Source organism: Herpailurus yagouaroundi, unplaced genomic scaffold, assembly GCF_014898765.1.
Source record: "Herpailurus yagouaroundi ecotype Mexico unplaced genomic scaffold, PumYag 190, whole genome shotgun sequence".
NCBI classification, from domain to species: domain Eukaryota; kingdom Metazoa; phylum Chordata; class Mammalia; order Carnivora; family Felidae; genus Herpailurus; species Herpailurus yagouaroundi.
Window position 1 is genome coordinate 25,051,958 of NW_024412421.1, and position 20,225 is coordinate 25,072,182.

The following is a 20,225-nucleotide window of genomic DNA, read 5'->3' on the forward strand; positions in this document are numbered from 1 at the left end:
TGCCAGTGTGCTATTTCCAGGGAGGGTTGGATGCTATAGGGCAAGACAGGTCTACCAGTTGCACTGAAATGTGCAGACAAAAGCTTAAAGCCTCAGTCTCCTCCCGCACCCAGAGTGGCGCACAGCCAGTCAGTACCCACATGAAAGCAGGCACCTCATCTAATCTTGGACCCTCATCCCCTCCTTGGGCCCTCAGCACCAGAAACTGGATTGTCCCAGGGGGGTTCCCACAGTACCAAGGCAAGTGGGAACTGCCCCTCACAGGATCAAAAAAAAAAGCTTTAGGAGGACAACCTTGAAGGACAGAGTGAATTTATTCCAAGAAGGTTGTAATTTTGGAAATCAAATGTCCATAGACACTGGGTCATGTGGCATAGTCCATAGTGTTAATAGTTAAGGCCTCTATTAGCAGTGACTTGCACTGGCTCATGACCACAAACAAGAGTAGAGACCCCCACCCCTGTTCCCACTCCCCCATCAAATCAGCCTGGGAGTGAGTGTGGAACAGGAAGTCTCTTCTCAGGCAGAAGCCAGACCTCCAAGGAAGGCCACAGGAAATGCCTCAAAGAGCCTCTTCAGGATTGGCCTTACCAGGGGACCCCAGCCGTGTGCTAAAGCTGGTTGTCCTCCTTTTCCCAGGCCCTCATGGAGAGCGAGAGGGCCAAGGCTGGCCATGGATTTGTAAAGGCCACATTGGACACTATGCTTGAGACTTTTCCTATGTCCAGAGGACAAACCTAGGCCACAGTCAACCAGGAGGTACAGTCCTATTCCCAGGCACCACCAGTTTCACCAAACTCCAGAAAGGGCTGGGCCCAAGCTCACGTTGGCTGTTTTCCTTTGGGAGAAGGTTCACAAAGGGGTGGGCATAGAGTAGAGGCTGACCTTCCCATGGAGGAAAGAAGGGAGAGGCTGCTGCAGCTCCAGGTTTTCTCCTCTTACAGAAGGACAAACCTGGGAAGGGGCATCAGGTTGAGGTCTCACTCCCCAGCAGCTGCAGGCTCAGGCCCTGAGTGTCCACTTCTACCAGGTGGACGCTGTAGTTCCCGAGGCCCTGGGAGCAAAGGACAGGTGTTTAGAGGGTTCTGGGCAAGTCTCAGTCCACGTCTCGTGCTGCAAGTGATCAGGGAGACTTGCAGCTGTAGCCCCTGCTTAGTGGTGAGACACACTGAGGGCTCCTGTCCCCCACCAATCACCACCCCCAGCACCACCAGGTACCTCAGTCTTGGCCAGCACAGCCTCCAGAGCCTCCTTTTGCTGCGGCTCCTTGGTCAACAGATACAGAAAGCCGCCACCACCTGCCCCTGCCAGGCTCTGGCCATGCACGTGAGGGGCCAGGACATCCATCATACGCCGCACAGCCAGGGGCTCACAGCCTGGAGCCATGAGCTTCTTTTGCTCCCAGTAAGTGGTCAGGCACTGGCCCAGCAGAGGCAGGCTCCCTGGGTGGGGGCAGAGAAGGGAGTGGTGTGCCTGAGCTGGAATACTCAACACCTATTTCTGGACTGAATAATGTGCCAAGAAGCACTACTTAACCAGTGTCCTGGTGAAAAACCTAGGTCCAGTGCTGGCTGGAAATAGGAGTGATAAAGCCCACCTCAAGGGTTGAGGACTAAAGTGCATAGAGCAGCTGGCATAGTGCCCAGTACAGTGTTCAATCATGTAGACACAGACATGGAACCCTGATCAGCTGACTCCCCAGAACTCAAGAGGCTGGGCCTCCGCCCCAGTCTGCTTCCTGGTAGGTGGGGCTGGAGGCCTCCCTCATGATGCAAGTGTTATCCTGAGAAAGGACTCCCACCCACCTAGGTGTGAGACCCTGTGGAGGGCAGACAGTAGGCTTCTGTCCCCAGGGGCCTCCTACACGGGGCCCGGGCCAGGCCTGCAAAGGCTCCTGGACTCAGACCCACAGGCAACAAGGTACTCACTCCTGATGCCCTGAGCTCCAGGCAAGAAGCACCTCACCTTGGCGGAAGGCTTTTGCACACTCCTCGGTGTGCCGCACCAGGCTGTGGGCATTCTGCACGACGGCAGGCAGCCGGGCATACCAGCTCCTCAGCACATCCTGCAGATGGGGCAGGAGGAATGCAATGAGGATCTGAGCCCAGCTGAGCCATTTGCCTCCCACCTTCCTCCTGAGGCCAGGGCTCACCTGCAGCAGATTCCGGGCCAGGCGTGTCTTGCCAGTGTATACCAGGAGCAGGTGGTCATTGAGCTTCCGGAGGAAGCCCTCAGGCACAGTGATCTCTTCCACCTCCACCTTCAGTGGCAGCTGAGCCCGGGAGCGCCCCACCTTGATGCCAGGCACGAGGCCACCCACTTGGTCCTGCCAGCCACCTCCTGCAAGCCCAGGGTCCCATCACTTTTGGAGCCTATCTGTCCCAACTTCTCTCTCCCAGCCCAGGCTCCCAGTCCTGCACCCCTGACAAGCACCAGCATGGGAAGCCCGCTTCTCCCGACCCAGGCTGAGCCAGGTGAGCTGTGCAGCTTCTGCCCCCAGCCTTCAGAACAGGACGAGCCCAGCAAGTGGAAAGCGTTACGGAGCCAAGCTTGAAACTCACAACGCCTGAGTTTGGGTGCAGACCTACTGTGTAACTGGAATTGGGGTAAGGCATATCAAAGGATAAGACCTAACAGTAAACTGCTCCCCTCAAGGAGAGATAACATGGGACTTCCCCTGAAGCTTAACAGTTCCCTGCACCCTGTCTTTTCTAATAAAGGGTGTTGATGTTGGAAAGCTTTTTAGCATCTCTTATTGAAATTGAAAGAGCTTGTTCACATCTTGCTTTAGGAATGAAAGGTATGGATCTCTTCCTCTTGCAGCTATACAAAAGTGTCACAACTTGAGATAATTCTGGGATAGGCCTTTCATACCTGGGGCCTACAAGGATTTAAAGTACAAATTGCCAATGGCAGGGGGCATCTGGAACTTTAGGCATCAGGCCCCAAATGTCAAGAACTCCTTACCTGCACCCCTCTCCGTCAGAGCACTTGGCACAGCTTGTGATTATACATTCATGTGAGTGGTTATTGAGTAAGGCCTGTCTCCAACAGACCATATGCCTTCTGAGGGCAAAGACCCTGTTTTTGCTCATTTTATCCCCAAGGCCCAGCACAGAGTGGATACTCTGATCAGCTGACTCCCTGGAACTCAACAATGGGGCTGAGCCTCCTTCAATTGACCAAATGAAGGATTTGAATGCTACACCTCAAAAGGAAAGTTAACAGGCTGCCCTTTTTGCTAATGACTACCCATTATGTGATGTGAATCAGGGCAACAAAAGGAGGAGACTGGGCTACAAAGTGACCAGAGAAGATACCATCATCAGGCATCTATCTGTCCTTGCGGCAGCTTCCTTCCCAGCGTCCTGTGGATGAGGCCCTGCATCCTGAGGTGACCAGAGCACCCTAGGATCTGGAGTCAGAAAAACTAGCTGCTCTCCATTGTGCATGGATTCCAAAGGGCCACGGTGGTGCAGAGGTGGAAGGTGTTAGTAGCATTCTATTATGATCACAGCCATATGGTAGTGGGGGGGGCACAAAGGACCACAGCCCATGGGCAGGGCAAGTTGCCAGAAGGCAAGCTAAAAGTCCTGTCCCCTATTCCAAATCCACCTCTGCCCAGCCTCACCCTGAGAGACAGCCCTAGGTGGGGACAGAATCATGAGAAATAGCACCTGGTATAACGGGTACCTAATAAAACACATGAAAGGTGCAGCACAGAATCTAGTACTTAGTAGGTACTCCTAAAGCATCAGGTCCTTAGAGATAGAAACATTTGAAGTTGAAAACCACCAGAAAGGGTCAGAGTGGTAAGAAGGAAGCTCTAACCAACTTCAAGGAAGCTTTGACCACGCATATGTATACGTGGCTGTCTGCAAGTCCCGGGAGACCCTGGAAGCCCTTGGGAAAATGTCCATGACTTCCCTCCTGCCCCAGGGCAGTCCCATACCTGTGGTGAGCACCTGTTCCAGGTGCAGCACTGCATGGATCAGGGCCTCTGTGCCCACTACCCGGCCCGCAGCCCTCTGCAAGGCAGCCAGGGCTGCGCCGGCCAGGATGCTGCTAGTGCCTGCAGGGTGCAGAGGAAAGCGCCAGACATGAAACAGCTCTGCCCAGCTCACTCCTCAGCTGGGCAGAGGCCAGGGAGGGGACCGGAGGCGAGGCTGGAGGTTAGGGATGCGACTGGTGGGCAGCAGGGAGACAGGGCCCACCCACCGAGACCAGAGCCATGGGGCAGCTCGGACCAGGTATGCAGCTCGAAGCCACCCCCAAAGGTGTGCAGCAGCTGCTCTCTCAGGGAAAGCTTGGAGCCAATATGCACGATCCCTGCACAGATGAAGGTTGCCTTCAGCAGAGCCCCTGTGGAAGGACCAGCAAGGAATTTGATCTTCAAGGGTAGAAGCAGATACCCCAAACTACGTCCACTATTGCCCAGCCCAGCACGGGGCTCACTGGGAGATAAAACCCCAGAAGTATTGGAGGCCCTATCTCCAAGCCATAAAAGGGCCTCTGGTCCCCCCAGCACAGGCAAATGTGCCAGCCCTACCTCCTTGGGCCTGCATGTACCCGGGCAGGGTGACTTCAGAGCTCCTCCACCAGACTGGCTCACCCTCAGGACAGGCCTCCATGGCCTGCAGGGTCTCCAAGGTTCTGCCCCCATCCCTCAGCTGGCCATGTGTGCCATTCCCACCTGCAGATGTCACAGGTGCCCTGACCTGGGGCATGGGGCTGGCAGTAATCCTGCAGGTCATCTAGGTTCCGGCACACTGTCTTCATGGTCATCTTGTCCTGCTGAGGCCCCACTGCCAGCCACAGCTCAGGCTCTGGGATGCGGCGTGCCCTGGCCCCGATGGGCCGGCGGCCATCCACTCGCACAGCCAGACCCAGCACTGCCCCACCAAGCTCATAGGCAAGGGGTGGCGTGTCACTCCAGCCACCTTCAGCAGTTAGACAAGACCAAGTTAGTCACAGGGCAGCCAGCCCAGCCCTGGGGTGGCTACCCTCACCCCACCACGCCACAAGGGGCTCACCGGAGAAATCCACACGAGCAGGGCACTCAGCCACCACCCACCGCCCAAGTGCTGGCGGCTCCACTGCCTCCATGGAGACAAAGTGCTGGGCTGACATCACAGCCTGGCGGATCAGAATCTGCCCAGCTCCCTCGTAGTGGCGGGCAGCTCGCACTAGCAACGCTGGCCTGCCAAGAGGGATGGGAGAGACGGTGGCGTGGAACCCCAAGCTGGGGGTGGACTGCCTGGGTTTGGGGACCTGACTGCCCTAGGTAACCGTGGTAAGAGGGGCCTACCTCTCCGTGGGTTTCCACCTCCAAGGATGGCCAAGGACTTCTCCAAAAGTTGTGAGCACCCACCTGCTCAGCCACTTGTCCCGCTCCTGGGCAAGTGCCTGCACCCCGGCCGCCAGGTCTCCACACTCCAGATATGAGAAGGGCTGCATCCACTCGGGATTGGCGGCTGGACCGCTCCGTAAGCCTCCCTGGCCCTCTGCCATGCAGCCCAGTACATCCGCCACACAGGCGAGAGCCCGGGCCGCCACCCCAGGGTCTTCCGCACCGGCTGCAACTGAACGGCCAGGAGTCAGGGTGGCAGGGGAGGGGGCCTGCCCCCAGGGCCCTCTGCCCCCAGAGACTACTCAGCAGTCCCACAAACACTCCAGGTCCTTCACACCTCTTCACCTGGACCCAAGATATATTCTTGCCTATGAATGTTCCCTGCTCCTCCGCCAAGCAAGGTTCTTCTCAACCTATCAGCCCCAGCCCCCTCTTCACCCCCTCACCCAGAATGTCCACAGTGGTTAGGAGCTCAGGCTTCAGGGTCAAACCACCCGGGTTCGGTCTCAGCCCCACCATCAACCAGCTTCACTGGGGCTAATGAGGTGTTGCCTAGCAGGCTACGGCTGAGCCCCCAGCCAGTGTGCCTGGGCCTCTGGGTAGAGCCAACCACATCCCAACCTGGTGCAAACTTTGCTGGGTTTGCTGATGCTCATAGGACCCAGAGGCTCAGCCCCAAGCCTCAGCCTCTCACCAAACTCCCCACTGATGGGGAGGAAACTTCCCCCCAAACTTACAAGTACACTCCACTGTGTCTCTCCCCGACTTTGAAGTTTCACAGCTCCCTAGTACCCTCCGGTTGATGATCCAGAGAGCAGGTAGGGCAGGTGACGCTGGGACTGGCTTTCCAGCATACTCACCCTGGTCCAGCGTGGCCAGCAGGGGCCCAGGACAGCCCTCTCGGACAGCGGCCCGGATCAGCGGGCACAGGCTGAGGTCCTGCCGAGCCTCCAGCACATGCCTCGCCTTATGCAGGGCCTGGCGGAAGAACAGGTCCCGGCGGGAGGCCAGTGTGGCAGCCCGGTCCAGGCACGGCTGCAGCTGCTCCCAGGACAGACGCCAGCAGGCTCGCCAGGCCCGCAGGGCCTTGCCCCTATCCTCCTGGGGGTCCAGCATCCACAGCATGTCCCGGGGTCCCAGGGCCCTCAAGGGGTGGAGCACGGGAAAGAGGCGGGCACTAAGAAGGCAACGTTCCGCAGGGGGCGTGTCTGGGTCCCACAGATCCCAGTCTCTGATGTGGGGGAAAGACATATTAGCAGGGGGGAAGCAAGGGCTCCTGCCTGATCACCAAGCCCTGACTGACTGTCAGCTGGGGGCTGGCTCATTCATGGTGACACGACAGACTCCTCCAGAGGCAGCACAAGTGTACAGCTCAGAGAGAGAGGCCCGGCTGCCTTGCCTCTTTTCCCAGGCCACTGGACAAAATCCCAAACCCTGAGCATAGCCAGCAATCTGTAGTTGCTCAGAAAGATGGTGGGACAAATCAGGCTGCCCAAAACTACCTTGGACCCCAGGGATGGTTAGGGGGCTGGGTATTGCTCTGGGGCAGGAGCAAGGGCAGGGGTGAGCCTCAGAGAAGCAGATGCCCTGCCCTAGCTGCCTAGGCCTGTAGAGTCCCATCTGGGCCGTTAACCTTACCGAACACCTGTCTTCTGGAAGAATTCACTCCAGGACATGTTAAGATACGTTCCTGTCCCCTGTCTCTGGGGGAAGAGGAGGAGGCAGGAAAGGGGTTAGGGACACTGAGGCCAGAGGGGATGGCAAGAGTGACGAGCACATATGCAAGGAAATTCTGAGACACCAGCGTCAAGCCCTGGAGCCTCGATGTTCCTGCCCAGGTGCCTGGCACTCGGCCCAATCCATCATAACCAGCTCTGAGGTCCAAGGTGGGTCACCACCCTCTCTGTGCCTCAGTGTCTGGCCTATAACACGGGCCACCCCACCAAGCCCACCACATAGAGCAGACAAGAAGGGTGGTGAAGGCCTGTTGAGACAACTGGCTGCACCCTCCCCACCACCTATCCCTCAGGCCAGTGTTCAGGGAGACTTGTAGGAGATGGGCTGGAACCTTCGGGGAGGCAGGGTGGACACCTAACCTCCCAGCTGTCCAGACGGCCAACGAGGGTGAAGACACGGCTGGGGGCGCCGTGCAGCCGCACGTGGTGTCCCTGCAGGACGAGGTCATGCAGCTCCAAGCCGTGCAGTGCCTTGCACTGGGCCGTGTCCAGGCCACTCACCAAGCAGCCAGTGCCGATATGAACAGGGCCCTGATAGGAGAAAAGGTATGCATCCTAGCACAGCCCTAAGTACACACACACACACACACACACACACACACACACAGGACCCTGGCCCCTGGAGCGCTGCCCTCCTGCTTGCCCCTGGCCTCACCTGAAGATGGCAGTGCTGCAGGACACTCCCAGGACCCAGTTGGACAGGGCCTTCCAGCAGGCAGCTGACCACGGAGCTCTTGGCACCCAGGAGCTGTGGCTCCTGGGAAGCCAAGCAGAATGTTGTGAGGGCCCAGGACCCAGGCTCCCCCACAGCCAAGGCCCCAGCCAGAATACCTGCTGCTCCCTGTGCCCTGACAGCCAGGCACATCCCTCTGCCCTGACCCCAGCCTCAGGCCAACTCCCATCCCCTCTTGTTCATGCCGCTCTTCCAGAGGCTCCCCCAGCAGTGTGCTCCGCCTGTCTTCTCCTCCAGTACAAATCTGAACTCAGTAACAGAGGTACCAAATGACAGCTCTCCCAGGAATCCTCTCCCATCTGTGCAGCTACCCCTATCCCTGCCACCCTGAGGGCCACCTATGAGCTCTCCCTGCCACTTTTCTCAGCCCATGGGAATGACCCAGGCCCATCACCTCAAATGTGCTTATCCCCCAGCAGACCCCACAGAAAAGCATGAAGGGAGTCTTCTCTAGTTTCTCAGGCAGACCTGCATGTAGAATCCTGAAATGACCACTTACTGGCTCTGTGGATTTAAGCAAGCTACTTAACCTCTCTGAGCCTCCAGTGCCTCATGTGTGAAATGGGGATAATAACACCTACACCTACTCTATTCCAAAGAGGGGCTATTCCTTCCCTTTCCTGGAGCCCCCATCCCACCTGTCCACAGGCACCCAGCAGGCACTTCTGCTGGCCCTCCCTCCAGGCAGGTCTTACCTCCACCTGGGAGTGCACCACCTGGGCCCTGGGAGCCCCTGGGAATGTGAGGCTGTGTAAGAACTCACTGGCCGAGCTGGTCATGTAGCTGTAGCTGCCATCAGGGACATAAGCTGTAAAGATACAAGCACCGACCCCAACCCCATGCCTGCTGCAGCTCTGATGCCAGGCCAGGCCTCCCACCGAAGACACCTCTTAACCAGGCCAGGGGAAGGCAGGCATGGCAATGAGCCCATTGTGCCGATGGGGAAGCTGAGATCCAGAGAGACTCAGCAACCTGTCCAAGTCACACAGCTAGAAAGTAGAAAGACTGGAACTGGAGCCCAGGAACAAGACAAAGGAAGAAGGGAAGAGGGCTACAGGCTCTGGATTCGGAGCGGGTAATTGTCTGGCATGCACTAGGCCTGCATGGTCCAGAAGCCTGGGGGCCAGGCAGGCAGCTGCCTCATCCTGGGGGGGTCCTCACTCCCGTGGTCTCCCCAGAGAGCCAAGAGGTAGTACCCACCCATGGTGAGGGGCTGGTCACGAAGCTCCCTCCACAGTTCAGCCCGGGCACCCTGCAGGTAACTTCCGATGTCCATGTCACCTTGGCCCATCTCTGGAGGCTGCCCCACCAGGAAGTCCTCCCTGTTCACGTTCCGGGCCATGCAGAGCAGGATGTCGAAAAAGAGAGATAGCTGGGGAAGGGGAAGGAAGCACATCTATTGAGAAGGTTCCTAGATTGAGCTGGGGCAGTCCCATTCCCAGAGACACTGACCCAGAGAAGAAAGGGACCACCAGGCTGCCAGTGTCAGAGCCTCTACCCAAGGCCAGGGGTCCCCAGCCCACACCCCCAGTCACCTGGACAGGCCGGGCTCCAGAGTCTAAGCCCATGTAGGTGCAGGCATCCAAGGGCGGGCTCACATGGGTGGCCAGGAGGTGCTCAGCAGTCTCCACAGAGAAGAAGGCGATCCCTGAGACCTAGAGAGGTCAAGTCAGGTTGTGGGACTCTGGGGCCAGCCTGGGCCCTGAATTGGGAAGGACTCATGCAGATGGGCCAAGCAAGGCTGGCTGCCATATCAGGCAGGGTCTTTTGTCTTTGGGCCACTCCAGCACCCAGGATCCAGGCTTAATGGGAGTGGGCTCCCACCAAGGGACCCCTCAACATCCACCTTCTGGGACCCCCACCCCAATTGTCAGGCCTCCCTGAACTAGAGACAGAGAATGAGAAATAGTTCCCCATCTTCATCAAGGTCCAGTCCCAGACCCTTACCCAATGTTCCTATCCTTGCCTTTCATTCTAGAAGGATCCCCCAAATCAGATTCTAGACTTCCTCCCAAATGCGTTCCTGAAATTACTCACAGGCTGGTTCCAGCCTTTCTGCCACACCTGCCTCAGATTCTGGCTCCACCAGCTCCCCTGAATGCCAGTTCTAGACCTTACTTGGATCCTGGTTCTAGCCTGCCCCAGAATCTTCCAGAAGGAGTGCAGATAGGCAAACCCTCCCTTCCTCGTCCCATAAGGTCTCCAAAGAACCTAGCATGGGTCTGGCAGCTGTACCAGTGGCACCCGCCCATCCGGCCTGGCACATTGTTGTATCTCTGCCTCGGTGCCCTGGTAGTAAATGTCCAAAACGAAGCCCTATGTGGGGAGAAAACAGAGTTAGGGAAAGGAGCAAGAAAGGACCAGCAAGGAGGGCACCGCAAGGTGTTCTCCAAACGAAAACCTAGGACGGAAGTCTGACAGGTACCGGGGTGCTCCCAAGGACACGAGCACTGAAGACTCCCACCCCTGATGGTAGAGGGCAGGCTTTGCATGTTTTCACAGCCTCGAGCACAGACCCTAGCACAGGGTCGGTGTGCAATTCATGTTTGGCAAAAGACTAAGTGAGCACAAGGGCTGTTCAGAGGGGACCTCCTCCAAATCCAGACCAGGCTAGAAAGTCCAGGATGAGAGGATTCCCCAAGCATAGGACCAGGAGGCCAACCCAGATGGTCAAGCTGCCCACACAGCTGCCCCAGGGGCCCTACCTGGGAGTCAGTGAGGTAAATGCCATGGTTCCGGGCATAGGCTGGGTTCCCTGGAAGGGCAATCACTTTTGCTCCCCGGAAGTTGTCCCAGCTGATCCCTGTGAATGGGGCAGTTAGGAGGTTCCCCCAGGGGCCTCAACCCAAGACAGGGGTCTCCAACCAGGTGGAGGCAAGAGCACAGGGCAGGGGCATCCAGACAACTCTAAAGGGAATATCGTTTCCAAAGCCAAATGGGCATTCAATTCCTCTGGGAGAATGACAATACCTCCCCTCCCCAAATTCTTCCACAGAGCCCTGCAGGGCAGAAGGGGCAGGGCTGGGTGTCTCCATCCTACAGCCAAGAAGACTGAGGCCCAGAAGGGGAAGCCCTAACTCGGTCTGGGCTTCATTCTCCACACCCTACAGTTTCCTTTCTGAACAGGGCATCAGGCCAGGCCCAGAGACCAAGTGAAGAAAGGTATCTGGCTGTGGCCAGGGAAGGCAGTCCCAAGGCTTCTCAGACTCACCTGGGTTTGGAGGAACAGACAGGAGCATGTCGGTGCTGCAAACCCACACACCCGGTGGGGAGCCTGGGCCCAGCTGTGGAGAGAGACAGAATGCAGCTGGTGGCCTGGACCAACCCTTCCTCTGCTCCCACACAGCCCAGTCTCGGCCTGTTCTATGCACTCCAGCAGCCATCCTGTCCAGAAAGATCCTGTCTGCCGAGGTAACAGGGCCTCCCCTGACCCATGGCGCTGATGCCAACCCTCCCCCATCCTCTGAGGGCCACACCTCCCCACCAATGTGGCCAAGACTAACCTTCAGAAGCTCTAACTCTGGGCACCTCCAAAGCCTTTCTTCCTGGCGTCTCCTGTCTGCGCCAGCACAGAATATACAGCTGCTGGTGCAGTGGGAGGGGTGTGGCTGTCTCTGGGATGAGGCCCTGTGGTTATGGCCAGCCTTACCCGATGGCTCATGGTGTCCAGCAAGCAGTCCAGGTTGCAGACCACAGCCTCCACCGGAGCCTGGGGGTTCTCCACAGGGAGGCAGGTGAAGGCCCTGCCACAGTCATCAAAAGGGAAGTCTCGGCCCTAAGGAGGGAGCACGGACAGGAAAAGAACCCTTGGGGCAGAGAGCCTGGGGACAGCCTATCAGCTGTGCAAAGGCAGGAAGCCATCAACCTAGAAGACTTTTAAAAATGTGTTTTCTCGGGGTGCCTGGCTGGCTTAGTCAGTGGAGCACGCAACTCTTGATTTCCGAGTCGTGAGTTCGAGTGTTGGGCATGGAGCCTACCTAATAAATCAGTAACTTAAAAAGCGTTTTCTTGTTTTATTTTTTTCTTAAAATGTTTTCAATTATATGATTATGGTGAAAAATTAGACAATGCAGATGTGCCCAAAGAAAACAGTTCCTCAGGGATGACAGCCATTGCCCTCATTTTGAGGTACATCCTTTTAGACTTTTCTTTAATTTTTTTCAATGAGATCATGAGAAGGTGGAGAGATAACAGTAACTAATACATACACACACACACACTACAAGTAAAACTAAGGGAAAAGTTTGGGAATTGTATCAATGTCAATATCTGACTGTGGTTACACTATAGCTGTTGAATTTGTTACCACTAGGGGGATATGGGCAAAGTTTACAAAGGCTTCTCTCTCTGTATTATTTCTTGTATGTGGATTGACATTCATCTTCATCAAAATTCCAATTAAAGGGGTCTTGGCTGGCTCAGTCAGTGGAGCCTGCGACTCTTGATCTCAGGACTGTGTGTTAGAGACTCACGCTAGGTGTAGAGATTATTTTTAAAAATCTTGGGGCCCCTGGGTGGCTCAGTCAGTTAAGCATCCGACACTTGATTTTGGCTCAGGTCATGATCTCATTGTTTGTGAGTTCAAGCCCCAGATCAGGTTCCGTGCTGACAGAACGGAGCCTGCTTGGGACTTTCTCTCTCCCTCTGTCTCTGTCCCTCCCCAACTCATTCTCTCTCTTTTTTTCTCTCTCTCAAAATAAATAAGTAAACTTTAAAAAATAAATAAAACTTCCAGTCTCCTCAGGCCTTTAAAAAAAAAATCTTAAAAAAAAAAAAAGGAAAAGAATGGCTGAAGAAAGTTTAAAAACACACACACAAAATTCCAATTATAAAATTGAGATCAGGGCGCCTGGGTGGTTCAGTTGGTTGAGTGTCCGACCTCAGCTCAGATCATGATCTCATGGTTCGTGGGTTCGGGCCCCATGTCAGGCTCTGTGCTGACAGCTCAGAGCCCGGGGCCTGCTTCAGATTCTGTGTCTCCCTCTCTCTCTGCCCCTCCCCTGTTCATGCTTTGTCTCTCTCTCAAAAATAAGTAAACATTAAAAAAAAATTGAGATCATTCTATATAAACTTGTGTGGCTGGCCTTTTCCCCTTAACAATGAAAATACATCCATTGAATGATCACAGTGAGCCAGGCCAGGCCCCATTTCAGCATTTACATGGATCATCTCAGCACATCCACACAAAGTACAAACTGTTGCCATCTTCATTTTACAGATGAGGAAGGTAAGACCTAGAAAGAAAGGGTCAAGTGATTTGTCCAAGGTCACAGAGCTAGTAAGTCTCTTTCCAGGTAAATGTGTAGAGTTAGCTGGAATTTTTTTTTTTTTTTTAGTTTATTTATTTTGAGAGAGACAGAGCATGCGCGCACACACACGCAAGTGGGGGAAGGGCAGAGACAGGGAAAGAGAGAATCCCAAGCAAGCTCTGTGTTGTCAGAGCAGAGCCAATACAAGGCTCAATTCCATGAACCTCACGATCACGACCTGAGCCAAAATCACGAGTCAGATGCTTAACCGACTGAGCCACCCAGACGCCCCAGCTGGACTTTTAAATCATTGTCTAACATTCCACCAGGAGGATATACTGCTTATATTCAGCCAGTTCCCTATTTCTGGACATTTGGATCAATTCCGATTCTGATTCTTCTGTATCTGCACAAGGAACACCTTGCACACACACAATGGTAGAACAACTTTCTAACCCCGAGGATTGATGCTTCCAGCCTTCTCCATGGCCCCTGAAGAACTACAAGGCCCTCTACTAACCATGTGCAGGATAAGGATCCGGGCCGAGTGCAGGACATCAGATGTCACCACCTGTCAGAAGTGGAAGAGCCCCGTTGACAGAAGCTTGGGCAGATGGTACCCAAGGATGTTGTCCTCTTGTCCAGGGAGAGACCCCAACACAAATCCCCTCAGGTACCAAAGGAAGAAAAGACAAGGTCAAGACCAATGGCCATAGGCAAGCAAGGGGCAGCTCTGGCCCCTCCTGGATAAAGAAGCCTAGTGGCCCTCTACCTGGGCCACTTCTCTGCCCCTGCTTTTTGGGAAAAGCTACAAGCAAGGATGTGGGGCTGACTGGGTGACTCACAGTAAGTCAAGCTCCACGGCAACCACACAGTGGTGGCCTCCCCTGCCGGTGCCACCTCCATCATCAGAGCATGTCCATTCCTATGACCACCCTCACTCCCTACGTCAGGGTGCCATGAGGGCCAGGTGACTGAGTGAAGTGGCTGTGTGTGTCTGGAAGGTGAAGCTGGTGGGAACACTGACCCCTGAGCCCTGCACAAAGCAGGCAGCCTTATCCCAGTTCCAGCAAAGAGATGCCATGTGGAAAGGAGAGCCAGGAAGTTTTCAAGAGACGCCAGAAAGCCCAATTCTGAGATACTGGCTCCGATGTTCTAAAACCACTAAAAAGCCTGGCCCTGCCTTCTCCCCCCTCCTGATAAATCTACCCAATCTACATGCACAGAAACTAATACCAAATGCTGAACTGGCCAGGCAATGGAGCCCCAGGAGCATGTGACCTCGGAAACAATCTGTTTGAAGCCCGCATCCCCGTTCTGACCGGGACATGTGCCAGAGGATGGCACTTCATGAGCACTCACGGTGAAGCCTGCCCGGGCACTCAGGTGTTCCGCAGCCACCAGCAGGGCATTGAGGGTGGCTCCTCCACTGCCCACGCGCATCTCAGGGTCCTCCACAGCCAGTAACAGTGTCCCGGCCGGGATCTGCTCCCGCTTCTGCCGCACCTCCAGCTCTGTGGTCAGAACACAAGCTGAGACTGGCCCCCAGCCTCCCCACCCTGGTCCAAAGCACCTAGAGCAAATCTACTGATAGCCATTATTTTATTTTCTTTGACCTAGGGGCTTCTTTTTAATTGACGTATAATTGACACACAACATTACGTTTGTTTTAGCCGTGCAACACAATGATTTGATATTCGTAAAAAATATGGAATCTTCACAAATTTGCACGGCACCCTTGAGCAGCGGTCATGCTGACCTTCTCTGTGTGGTTCTATTTTCAGTACCTGTGCTGCCAGAGAGAGCACTCAGTAGCTTTTCATGGAGTAGCTCCTTAGATCTTCGCCCAACTCTGTGAGGTAAGTACAACCAATGCCATTTAACAGATGAAAACATTTGAGTCTCAGTGAAATGATACGATGTGTCTTGAGGTCTCATGGCTAGAAAGCAGCAGAATCTGGGCCTGAACCCAGGTTTCCTGGCTCCTGAGGCTGTGGGGGGTATCGTGGGGGTTCTCCATCAGGGGTAAAGTGGGAAGGAGGGGGTCCCTACCTCTCTGGAAGACCTGGACATTATCCTTGTACTGGCACGTCAGGATGATGACCGTCCAATCAACCCCCTTCGGCTGCGTCATTCTGGCCAAACTTGAGGGGGTTCCCTGCGGCAGAGATACAGGTGTGTGTGGACATCTCAAAAAATTTATCTTACCCTGAAATTGATAGTTCAATGAACTTTTTTTTTTTAATTTTTTTTTTCAACGTTTATTTATTTTTGGGACAGAGAGAGACAGAGCATGAACGGGGGAGGGGCAGAGAGAGAGGGAGACACAGAATCGGAAACAGGCTCCAGGCTCCGAGCCATCAGCCCAGAGCCCGACGCGGGGCTCGAACTCACGGACCGCGAGATCGTGACCTGGCTGAAGTCGGACGCTTAACCGACTGTGCCACCCAGGCGCCCCAATAGTTCAATGAACTTTTAACACATGTATAGATTCTTGTGGCCACCACCACTTTCCACACCCAGAAAAACCTCCGGCATGCTATCCCCTTGGTCACGCCCTCCTCCATCCCTCACCGTTGACAACCACACTCTGTTCTTCACAGCCATGGCTGGAATGTAATCTTTTGAGATTGGCTTCTTTCACTCAACATAATGCCTTTAGGATTCATCTAAGTTGACTGTGCATATCACTACTCCTTTCTCTTTATTTGCCAAACAACAGTCCGTTGCATGAAGTGACCTCCATGGTCTGTTTCTCCATCCATCCAAGGACATTTGGGGCTATCCCCAGCTTTGAGGAATCATGAACAAAGCCGCTATAAACATTTGTATGGCACCTGGGTGGCTCAGTTGGTTGAGCATCCGACTTCGGCTCAGGTCATGGTCTCACAGTTTTGTGAGGTCGAGCCTCGCATCGGGCTCACTGCTGACAGTGTGGAGCCCACTTCAGATCCTGTCTCCCTCTCTCTCTGCCCCTCTCCCGCTCGTGCTCTCTCTTAAAAAAAAAAAAAAAAGTTGTATGCAGGTTTAGTGTGAACCTAAGACTTCACCTCTGCCAATGTACACCCGGGAATGGGATTGCTACGTTATATTACATTTGACTTTGTCAGTGTGGATGCATGTGATCTCCTCAGGAGAGGAAGTGAGGGAAGCAAGATGGGATTGACAGTGGGTCCCACCTTAAAGCAAAGGGCTGCCCCTCAACATTCAATTATTGGCTGTGAGCTAGGAGGAGGGGAGAGAGGGAGGTTCTAGCCTCCCAGGCTCCTGAAGCCAAGGGCAATTCCCTGGAGAAGAGGGCACCTGTGGGAGGGGTGCACCAGCCTGTTCAAGGGCAGAGGGCAGGGTGCCTACAGTGCCCACTACAAGGACCTCAGAGGAGACCCCCTCCCCAGAAGCTCCAAGCCAGAAGGGGGCTACCACCCACCGGTCAGCCATCTTTCTCCAGGGCACTCTGAGCAAGAGAGGGGAAGGTGGGCCAAAGTTATGGCTTCACCCTCTACTATCCTCCTCAAAATTCCTCTCCTACCAGTTGGGAAATTAATCTGACTTCAGAGGACCCAAGACTACCTGTAGACAAGTGCTCAAAAGTACCTTGCCATCCACCTCTGGCAGGGATCCGGCTGCTGTCCCACAAGGCAGCCCATCCCCTCCTCCCGCCTCCAACCTCCAAAGCTCGGAATGGGAATGATGGGGGGTGCCCAGAGTGTGTGTCCACTAGTCAGCCCAAGCACCAACTAAGAGCCAACAGCAACAGCGCCCTCTTACGTAAGCCAGACCCTCAAGCCTATGGTTAGGGCTGACAAACACCACCACTTGACACGCTCCCACCAGCTTTCAGGGAAAGCCTCCACCGCTAACAGAAATTTCTCTGTTCCCTGCTAAGCCCGGGAGGGAATCCAGAAGGGAAATCTGAGGTAGAGATCTTGGCCAGCCACCTGAGGAAAAGGCATTCTCTAAGATGTCCATCTGGCCTTTCCAATAAAGGAGCCTCGAGGGATTCCAGCTTGGCACTCACTGTGTGATCTTTGGCACCCCTAATCCTCGCAGGCCTCCTGCAGAAGAGAGGAGAACTGACAAATGCTCCCCAGCTTGTTCACATGGAGGCCACACTTCCTACCAATTGCTCCCAACCAGTGACTCCGCGCAGCAGGGACATGAACACAGACTCATTCCTGCAAGATGAGGATCCTCCGACAGGCAACCCTAGTTCCTGGAGTCCCCATCAATCCGACAGACACTGCAAGGCAATCAGAGATCCTTCCAACCCTGCCCCTCCCTCTGTCTGTCCATCCGTCCTTCCTTCCTTCTTTCCTTCCTTCCTCCCTCCCTCCCGTCCTCCCTTCCTCCCTTCTGGTGCTTCTTCACACGAAGCAGCCTAACAGCTCTCCCTGCATCCTCTAGCTACCTCCCCTTTGTGCCCTTCCCCAATAAATCTCTTGTAAGTCTAGTCCCATTGCGGTCTCTGCTTCTCCAAGGACCTGAACCAACATGGGGAATATAATATCATCTCTCTCAAAGGAAAAAAAAAATCACCGTAAGAACTTCTAACTTAATGTCAGGCAAGTACACTCTATCCTCAAAGATTAAGGAACTGAGGCAAAGAGAGATGAAGTAACCTGTCCAAGGTCACACGGCTAGCAAGTAGCACAGCCAAATTTGAACCTGATACTTTCTCCAGAGTCCATCCTCTTAAACACTACACTGAACCCACTTTGTAGGGACAAGGAAAGAACAAAAGGAGTAAATATGAGTAAAGTGCTCAGTGTATATTAGCTATTACGATAAAGTCCAAATACAAGGTGATAATGGAATGAGGAGGATGTTAATGATAACAAGCACTGGGACTGAGCTCCTCACTCTGGTCCACGGTTAAGACATTATGACTTTTCATTCTCACAACATCCCCGCAGGATAATTATTATCACTTCCACTTTACAGAGGCTAATGGATGCTGCAGCCATGATTGGGGCCTGGGTTGCTCCAATTTATATGCAGGTGATGGTGGTAATGATATCTGGTCCCAAGCAAAGGGGCTGAAAGAGAGCAAGGAAGAAACGCCCCAAGGAGAGTCCAATGACCCAGGAAGTCTGAGCCCCGTGTTGGTCTCAGCATAATGACTGGGAGACACAGACAGGTGACAGATCATGGCCAGAGGGAGGAGGGTAGCCCTATCTGGACTGCACTCTACTAGGCAGAAGAGCCTTCTAGGACTGGGAATCAGCCCTCAGGGCTCTGTTCCCAACTGTGTCTCTTCCTGTGTGATTTGAGCAGGTTACCTAACCTTTGTAAGCCAAAGATACCAACCTCCTAGGAATGTTACCAGTATTAAATAAAATGTAAAAGAAGTGGCACGCTGAAGGGGTAGTTCTCTCCAGCAGGGAAAGGAAACAGCAGTTTAACTTGACCCTGAAGCTGGTGGCAGGTGGGAGTGATGGCTCTGAAATAATCTCCTAGTCAAAGATGCCCATGAAGAAGTAAAGACCAGGGAGGGCCTAGGGAAATCAAGCCAGGCGGAGGAGCGTGCCTTGCCAGATCAGCCAAAAGAGTATTTTATGATAACACATCAACTTTTTTTTTTAGGGACCAAGGCCAAAGGCATTGCAGAATCAGCTCTCGTGACTCACTCAATAGCCCTCTGAATTGCATCTTACCACACCCGTGACAGAGATAAGGAAACTAGCTGAAAGACAAGAATAGCCTGCTCAAAGCCATACACCAATAGCACAGGCAGGCCAGGTGTGTCCAACACCAAGGTTCATGTTCTTAACCACCCTGTCGAAAACAAGACATCTCTCCTGGAGTCTAGAGTCTATGCCCTCTGCCATACCTAACATTTACAGAAAACTTAGACCTCTATTCCAATATTCTGCCCATTGTGATAAAACTTCATCTATTAAGACCAAGTTTAATGTCTTCAGCCAGTTTTCCTCATTCCAAAATTGGATAAGGAAGGGGAGCCAGGGACAGAATAACCTCTTCCAGTTATGCTTTTTGAAGATAGGTGGAACAGGGATTTTGCATTTTAGAACTTTAAAGGTGGGGGAGGGGGGGAGTCGGGGGGGGGGCAACGGTCTTATGAAGGGATCTCATTTGCCTTCTAGAAAATAAAAAGGCAGAAAGAAGTTGACTAGTAATAAAACCACTTTGCAAATTATACAGACGTCCTCTAATTGAGATTTGTGCATACTGACTAGCCCAGGTCGGGTAAACGGAGGCAGGAGACGCGGCCTCAAAGCAAAGTCAGCAGGGTCGGCATCCAGCGTCCCACTTGTCTCAGGGGTGAGGGGCCTCTGGGGCCCGTATCCCTCCCTGTCCCAGGTGTCCCCAAGTGCCCCAGCACTTGCCACGTCCCGGAGCTCCCACTGAAAAGACCCAGGCCAAGGAGGAGGAGGAGGACCTGCAGATGCCCCCTATAGACAGTGGGCGCCCAGGGACGCCGGCAGAGTTCCCGGAAACTCCTCCCTGTCGGGAACAGGGAGGCCACTGGCCTAGCTCCGTCCTACCGATCCGAGAGCGTGGGCCGAAAAACTGTGGGATCACTGGGGTGTGCGAGGCCGGGACCAGCGCGGGCCGAGGTATCTGCCTCTGTCGGACGCAGTGGGCTCTTTAAGGCGTGGCTGCTCGTTCCTCCGCGGCGCACCCTGGGAAATGTAGTTTCGTCCTTCCTCTGGTCCTGGCTTGTTCTCCCCCAAAAAAGTAACCCCGAGCTATTTGTTGCACAGGTACGCAAATCTGGTTAGGGCAGCGCTTTCCTAAAGGGCGAGTGTTCAGATCTAGATGGGAGGTGAGGCGAGAAGGTGGTTCCGTTGCCCAGCAAAACTACAACTCCCAGAGGAAGGAATATGCCTTTAAGACACAGGCTTGTTTTCTGTGGCTGAAGGTTCCACGTTTGGGGTCTGTTTAACCCACTAGCCAGGACCTGAGGCAGCGCTGCTTTTCCCGCAAGACAATAAAATCCAGGGGGGTGGGGGGGAGTAGGCGGAATAATAACAAATTGTTGCCCAAGCATAAGCAGCTACTGTTGGATTGGCAGTTGGTTAGTGCTTTCGCGGGATTCATCACATGGGTTCTTCCGGAAGAAACTTTCCAACTCAGCAGTAGGAAGATCTGCGGAGCTTTTGGAAAAGTTGTGAATGGCAGCATTGTTTGTAATA

The 20,225-nt window shown here is 54.1% G+C and overlaps 1 protein-coding gene and 1 non-coding gene across 5 annotated transcripts; both read right to left on the reverse strand.

The window, feature by feature from the left end:
• Positions 1-295: 295 nt before the first annotated feature.
• FCSK (fucose kinase) lies at positions 296-19,976 on the reverse strand. Of its 4 annotated transcripts, XM_040443074.1 has the most exons (23): positions 15,121-15,247; positions 14,431-14,582; positions 13,589-13,639; positions 11,469-11,594; positions 11,031-11,103; positions 10,525-10,622; positions 10,055-10,135; positions 9,355-9,474; positions 9,020-9,191; positions 8,515-8,627; positions 7,742-7,843; positions 7,447-7,617; positions 6,989-7,053; positions 6,211-6,581; positions 5,372-5,582; positions 5,034-5,200; positions 4,719-4,940; positions 4,219-4,362; positions 3,953-4,072; positions 2,153-2,340; positions 1,966-2,065; positions 1,219-1,442; positions 296-1,054 (listed from the first exon to the last, which is right to left on the reverse strand). In XM_040443074.1, the coding sequence occupies exons 1-23, from the start codon at positions 15,200-15,202 to the stop codon at positions 968-970; spliced, it is 3,240 nt and encodes a 1,079-aa protein (XP_040299008.1). In that variant the 5' UTR covers positions 15,203-15,247; the 3' UTR covers positions 296-967. The 4 variants fall into 4 exon arrangements, with proteins under 4 accessions (XP_040299008.1, XP_040299010.1, XP_040299011.1 ...); XM_040443076.1 differs by lacking the exons at positions 13,589-13,639; positions 14,431-14,582 and adding an exon at positions 19,575-19,976 and having other exon boundaries at positions 15,121-15,226; XM_040443077.1 differs by lacking the exons at positions 13,589-13,639; positions 14,431-14,582 and adding an exon at positions 15,643-15,968 and having other exon boundaries at positions 15,121-15,226.
• On the reverse strand, positions 14,770-14,876 carry LOC121010073 (U6 spliceosomal RNA). The gene has a single exon (XR_005780994.1). It is a non-coding gene; the product is annotated as a U6 spliceosomal RNA (small nuclear RNA).
• Positions 19,977-20,225: the final 249 nt, after the last annotated feature.